This window comes from Pantherophis guttatus, chromosome 4 (genome assembly GCF_059756535.1).
Source record: "Pantherophis guttatus breed Tessera chromosome 4, ASM5975653v1, whole genome shotgun sequence".
NCBI lineage: Eukaryota > Metazoa > Chordata > Lepidosauria > Squamata > Colubridae > Pantherophis > Pantherophis guttatus.
In genome coordinates, this window is record NC_142066.1 from 920,980 (window position 1) to 927,634 (window position 6,655).

A 6,655-nucleotide genomic window follows, 5' to 3' on the forward strand; every position below is an offset into this window, starting at 1 on the left:
CCTTACATTATAGGTTGCAATGGCTGAGACACCCCCCCCCTCAGACACACACAAAAACATGCCAGGCTTTGTGCAACAGTGCGAACTGCTGAACTTAACCTTTGCAACCGGAAAGGAGAGAACCGGGGCAGAAAAAGCTTGTTTTTATTGAGTTAAAAATGAACAATTGTTCGGAGCTGGATAGGAACGCTGGATTTTAGCTCAGAGAGCGCGAATGGAAAGGGTGTTGGGGGGGGTCCTGGCAGGGGATCGGGGCCAGCAGCCCAGGGGAACCAGCCAGGCGAGGCCATCCTTGCAAACCCAGGACAGGTTTTTGTCTCAATGAATTCATTCAGCCCCGGAGAGGCGTCGTCACCAGCTTGGGACCTACAAACAGGAACAGGGCAATCAGTGGCAATCTAGGTCCCCGCCCCACGGAATGATGCGAGGTTGCGCGTGGGTCTCTTGACGGCACTCGGGACCCCCCCACGGCGGAACCAGCCTCTTAAATAAACACAGGATGGATAAATAAATATGGATTGTTTTGTGGAAAAAAAAAAAACAGAATAATTTGGAAAGGGGGAAAAAGCTGGAGGGTGACATTTCCCGAAGGGATCACCGCGGCCAAATTTCCCTCCAGTATGCCTGCACTCTCTCGGGTCGCCCGCCGAGACCCCAGCCTCACCCCTGGTGGGTTCTGAGAGAGCCAATCGGGTCAGCTCTAGGATGGGATCCAGAAGCAGGACGTGAAGAAAATGTGGGGGAAAGTTGGCAGCAAATTTGTTTCCATCTTTCATCGGTTCGGGGTGGCTGCAGGGAAGGGTCCAGGAATCCAAGAGGTCAGCTCACACAATATTGGGAGGGGTCTCTGAGCTTGGGGGTTTCCTAGGAGACGTTTCATGACCCAACTAGGGAACATCATCAGTGCTGGAAGGGAGGGGGTTTGGAGAGGAGAAGAAGAAGAAAGGGGAGAGGAGGAGGAGCGGGACTGTGGGATCCCTGGTGCTTTCTGAGCTGGGTTGCTTTCTTGCAGACGTTTCATGACCCATCTAGGGAACATTATCAGTGCTAAGAGGGAGTGATGTTTACAGGGAAGAGGAGGAAGAAGACTGTGGGCTGCTTGGTTGTTTTCTTCGGAGTCTTCGGAGAGGGGTGGCATATAAATTAAATTAATTAAATTAAAATTAATTAAATTCTTGCTGACGTTTCATGACCCAACTAGTGCTAATCTTGATGATGTTCCCTAAATGGGTCATGAAACGTCTGCAAGAAAACCACCAAGTTCAGAGAGCACTAAAGACCCCACACTGTTTTTCCTCCTCCTCCTCCTCCTCTTCCCCCCTCCTCTCTGCAAACCCCCCTCCCTTCTAGCACTGATGATGTTCCCTTGTTGGGTCATGAAACGTCTGCAAGAAACCCACCCCCTCCAAGCTCACAAAGCACCAAGGAGCCCTCATTTCAACCCTGAGCTACAAATGCTCTCCTCTACTGGCACAAAACTAACCCCACAGTCCTGTTTGCTGACTTCAGTTTTGACACACCTGTAATGCACAGACACCCAACGGTTGAGCCAATCACTCGGGCTCGTGTTCCAGAAGCCGCCAGGAGCCCAGCTGGATTCAAAGGCAGCTTTGCTTTAAAAGAACAAAAACGGGGCACGCTTTCTGGAGCTGGCCCTGGTGGGAAGGGGGCCTTGGCTTGAGCCCGCTCCTTGGAGAAGGGCAGGATTAGGGGGTTCTCCCCACATAAGAAGCCAGAAGAGGGACTGCACGAAAGACGCGCAGCTGGGCCGGTGTTCGTTTTGGGGTCTCCCCCACCTGTGAGCGCCTGCCTTCTGTGCAGCTGGAGCATGAAGGACCCCCAGGAGGGGGAGTCTGGGGTCTGAAGGAGGGCAGCCCCTCGGAGGTTGGCAGGGGGCATCAGATGGGCCCCCACTTTGGACCAGCCCAGCTCCTGCCTGTTCAGGGGTGCCCAGCAAAGCCTCAGCCCCCCCCCATTCAAAAAGACTGGCTCTGGGGGAGCCACAGTGCAAAGCCCCCCTGCCCGGCTTACTCTCAGCACCCGAGGCCGCTGAAGGTCCCGATCCGGTCCAGCTTGATGCCGAAGCAGCCCGGCTGAGCCCCCTTCTGGAAGCGTCCTCGGAGCCTCCGCGGCTGGGACTTTGCAAGCTCCTGGAGGAGGTGGAGCCAGGGGTGCCCGGGGGGCAGAGTCGGGGGCCTGGGAGGAAGGTGCCCACCTAAGGGTGGGGGCGAAGGGCCCCCCGCTTCATGGCCGGACAGCAGAATTGCAAGGTCCGGCCCAAGAATTTCCAGCAACAGCTGTTGAAAAAAAAAAAGGAAGACGTTGGGGCAGTGATGAAGTGACCATCATCCACAGCCCCCTTGCCTGCCCCCCCATGAACCCCTGTGCCTTACCTGGGGAGAGCGGACGGGGCTCTGGGAAGCTGGCAGGAGGAGGCAGAGGAAGAGGAGGAGAGGCTGGGGTTCCATTGCGTCTTGGGGTATCCAGCAGATAGACTGCCTTGGTCCAGGAAGGAAGGATGAAGGGACCGGGGGTGTTTTTTTGCCTCTGGCTTCCCTGGGCCTCTGGCTGGAGCTTTATAGGGGTGTTCGACCCCCCATCTCCCCTGGCAACAGTGTGCTGGGAAGGGCAGGGGCTGGGAAGGGGGTCCGTGAATCAGGCAGGGAATGAGTTATGGGGAAAGGGGGACAAAGAAAGAGGAAGGGGGGAGGAACTGGCAGGAAAGAAAAGAAAAAAGAGAAAAGAGAAAGGAAAGAAGGAAGGAAGGAAAGAAGGAAGGAAGGACAAGGAAGGAGAGGAAAGAAGGAAGGACAAGAAAAAGGAGAGGAAGGAAGGAAGGAAAAGAAAGGAGGGGAAGGAATAAAGGAAATTAATGGAAGGAGGAACAAGAAAGAGGAGAGGAGGGGAAGGAAGGAAGGAAAGAAGGAAGAACAAGGAAGGAGAGGAAGGAAGGACAAGAAAAAGGAGAGGAAGGAAGGAAAAGAAAGAGGAAGGAATGAAGGAAATGAATGGAAGGAGGAACAAGAAAGAGGAGAGGAGGGGAAGGAAGGAAGGAAGGACAAGGAGAGAAAAGAAGGAGGAACAAGAAAGAGGAGAGGAGGGGAAGGAAGGAAGGAAGGACAAGGAAGGAGAGGAAGGACAAGAAAAAGGAGAGGAAGGAAGGAAAGAAAAGAAAGGAGAGGAAGGAATGAAGGAAATGAATGGAAGGAGGAACAAGAAAGAGGAGAGGAGGGGAAGGAAGGAAGGAAGGACAAGGAGAGAAAAGAAGGAGGAACAAGAAAAAGGAGAGGAAGGAAGGAACGAAGGTGTAGAAAGGGGAGGAAGAGGGAGGGAGGGACCATGGGATGCTGCAACCATCATGGCCAAATTTTGATCACGTGACCATGGGGATGCAGCAGCGGTCGTAAGTGTGAGAAGCGGTCATAAGTTCCTTTTTTCAGTGCCATTACAAGGCTGGAAGGCAGGAAGGGGGGCTGGAGGAGAACGCTGGGGGGGGAGGGGGCTGGCAGTGGGGAAAATGCCCCCCTTGTCAACAAGAGACCAGGCTGTCTCTGCCAGGGGCCTCCCAACCCCTCCCCTCTCAACTAAAGCCCCCCCCCACCGTGGACCTTTGCAGGGTCCCCAAGGGGGGAGGGAGCAAAGGGGGGGTTTCTCTAGAGAAAGGGGGGGGTCACAGGGCACATTCCTGGCACGGGATGAGGGATTCCTTGGCCAACGGAGCCATTCATCCCGCCCGGCTTTGACGTCATCACCAGCCTGGACTTCAATGGGAACTCGGGGGGGGGCGTTTCTCCCCCCACCCCTCAACTCCAAAGCCGGGAGTCTGTGGGACGACAAGCCCCTTCTGTCTGTTGGGCCAGGAAACAAAGAGCCAGGAGCCCAGAAGCAGAGAAATTCAGAAAGCAGACTCGGCCGAGAGATCTCCTGGGCTTGGAGGAGGAGGAGAATTTGGAAGCCCTGCAAGGAATGAAGGAGGGGGCCAGATGCTGGCTTATGGCTCTTCAGAAAGGCAGAGCAGGGATTGCCTTAGCCCACCAATCCTGGGTTGCATAAAGAGAGGCAGAGAATCAAAGTCAGGCGAAGGGTTAGCACCGCTTTGTAAAGCCTTAGTAAGGCCACACCTGGAATATTACTGCATCCACTTTTGGTCCCCACCTTACAAAAAAGAGGTGGAGACTTTTGGAAAAAAGTGCAGAGAAGAGCAACTGGAGACTAAAACATACAAAGAACGGTTGCAGGAACTGGATATGTCTACTTTTAATGAGAAGAAGGACTGGGGGGGGGGAACGTGATAGGAGTATTCCAATATCTGAGGGGCTGCCCCAAAGGAGGGGGGGGTTTCCACCTAGTCTCCAAAGCCCCTGAAGGCAGGACAAGAAGCAACGGATGGAAAGTCATCAAGGAGAGAAGCAACCTGGAATCGAGGAGGAATTTCCTGGCAGTGAGAACAATTAACCAGTGGAACTGCCTGCCACCCGAAGTTGTGGGTGTTTGTTTCATCCCTGGAGGTTTCTAAGGAGAGATGGGACAGCCACTTGCCTGGAATGGCGTAGGTTCTCCTGCTTGAGGAGGGGGCTGGACTAGAAGACCTCCAAGGTCCCTTCCAGGTCTATTTTGATTGATTTATGAATTTAAGAGCAAGTCATTCTCAACTCCCTGCAGTTTTTTTTTTGGCAAGCTTGTTCAGGGCTGCTTTGCCATTTCCTCCTTCTTAGGGCTGAGAGAAAGTGATTGGCCCAAGGTTGCCCATCTGGCTTTGTGTCTAAGGCGGGACTAGAACTCACAGCCGCCGTGAGGACAACACCAAACTGGCTTTTAAGAGCAAGGAGGAATTAGACAGCTCCAGTCAATTTAAGAGAATGTTGTGCTTGGATTAAATCAAATATCGCCCTGAGTCCTATTTGGAGAAGGGCGGTATAGAAATTGAAACAAATAAATAAATTAAATAAATAAATCAAATGAATGTGTTTTCAGTGTAACCTCTGAAAAGCATTTTTTGGGGGACTTTTTTATTTTATTTTTAAACATAACAAAACATAAAAACAACCATCATTCAATACAATCACAGAAAGTGTGTCGATCGGTTAAGATTCTTTTGTGCTTATCCAAGATTACAAATCATTTAATTTCTCTTATTTGACAATTTTATATGTCCCTTTATATTATTATTCTCACAATTAATTCATGGCCCCACTCACGTGGGAGGACACACTCTGGACTTGGTTTTTATCTCTGGTCAGTGGCGGAGTGGTCTGGATATAGGGGATATAGTTATTGAACCCCTGTCATGGTCGGACCATTCTCTCCTGACACTGGACCTTTCGACCGCTGCACCCCACTGCAGGGAGGCGGAACCGACCAGGTGGTTCCGCCCCAGGCGCCTGATGGATCCTGATAGGTTCCAGAGGGAGCTTGGGCCAATTCCTGAAACTCTGGCTCACGACTCGGCTGAAGACCTGGTGGCTGCCTGGGATAGGACAGCCACCGGTGCTCTGGACCGAGTCGTGCCTTTGCGGCCTCTGACCCGACGCCGAACCTGCCCGGCCCCTTGGTTCTCCGAGGAGCTGAGGGAGATGAAGCGCCGGAAAAGACGCCTAGAGAGTGGTTGGAGGGCGAGTCGCTCCGAATCCGACCGAACACTAGTTAGGTCTCATATTAAGACCTATCTAGTGGCGATAAAAGCGGCAAAGCGTAACCACTTTTCCGCTCTTATTGCATTGGCAGATAACCGCTCAGCCGCCTTGTTTAGGGTGACCCGCTCCCTCCTCCATCAGGGAGCGCGGGAGGACCCCTTGCAAGGGCAGGCTGAGGATTTTGCACAGTATCTGCACGATAAAATCACTCGGATTCGGGAAGGCCTGGACTCTGACTGGGTAGAGTCCGGCGGAGTGGCTGAGGCGGGTCTTGAGAATGTTACCTGGGATGAGTTCGACCCTGTGACTCCTGAGGACGTGGACAGGATCCTGGGGAGGTTAAACGCAACAACATGTTTATTGGACCCGTGCCCCTCCTGGCTGGTACTGGCCACCCGGGAGGTAACACGAGGCTGGCTCCACAGGATCATAAATGCTTCTCTGGGGGAGGGTTTCCTGCCGCCTGCCTTGAAAGAGGCGGTGGTGAGGCCCCTCCTCAAGAAGCCTTCTCTGGACCCGGCCGTTTTGGCAAACTATCGTCCGGTCTCCAACCTTCGCTTTGTTGCGAAGGTTGTGGAGAGTGTGGTTGTGCGACAGCTCCCACAGTTCCTGGATGAAACCGTCTATCTAGATCCGTGCCAGTCCGGCTTCAGGACTGGACACAGCACGGAGACGGCATTGGTCGCATTGGTGGATGATCTCTGGAGGGCTCGGGACAGGGGTTGTTCCTCTGTTCTGGTCCTGTTAGACCTCTCAGCGGCTTTTGATACCATCGACCATGGTATCATGCTGCGCCGGCTGGAGGGACTGGGGGTGGGAGGCACCGTGTTGCGGTGGTTCTCCTCCTATCTCTCTGACCGGTCGCAGTCTGTGTTGGCAGGGGGGCAGAGGTCGACCTCAAGGCGCCTTGCTTGCGGGGTGCCGCAAGGGTCGGTCCTCTCGCCGCTCCTGTTCAACATTTATGTGAACCCGCTGGGTGAGATCATCCGTGGTTTTGGGGTGCGATGCCATCTGTACGCTGA

The 6,655-nt window shown here is 53.6% G+C and overlaps 1 protein-coding gene across 1 annotated transcript; it reads right to left on the reverse strand.

The window, feature by feature from the left end:
* Positions 1-230: 230 nt before the first annotated feature.
* Positions 231-2,606, reverse strand: LOC148113587 (uncharacterized). Its single transcript, XM_087893779.1, has 3 exons — positions 2,394-2,606; positions 2,032-2,297; positions 231-366 (listed from the first exon to the last, which is right to left on the reverse strand). The coding sequence occupies exons 1-2, from the start codon at positions 2,466-2,468 to the stop codon at positions 2,034-2,036; spliced, it is 339 nt and encodes a 112-aa protein (XP_087749905.1). The 5' UTR covers positions 2,469-2,606; the 3' UTR covers positions 231-366; positions 2,032-2,033.
* Positions 2,607-6,655: the final 4,049 nt, after the last annotated feature.

Coding starts and splice junctions, on each gene's coding strand:
- LOC148113587 (XM_087893779.1), bottom strand. CDS start 2,468: ATGGAACCCCAGCCTCTCCTCCTCTTCCTCTGCCTCCTCCTGCCAGCT. Junction 2,298..2,393: donor GCCCCGTCCGCTCTCCCCAG/GTAAGGCACAGG, acceptor TTTTTTCAACAG/CTGTTGCTGGAAATTCTTGG.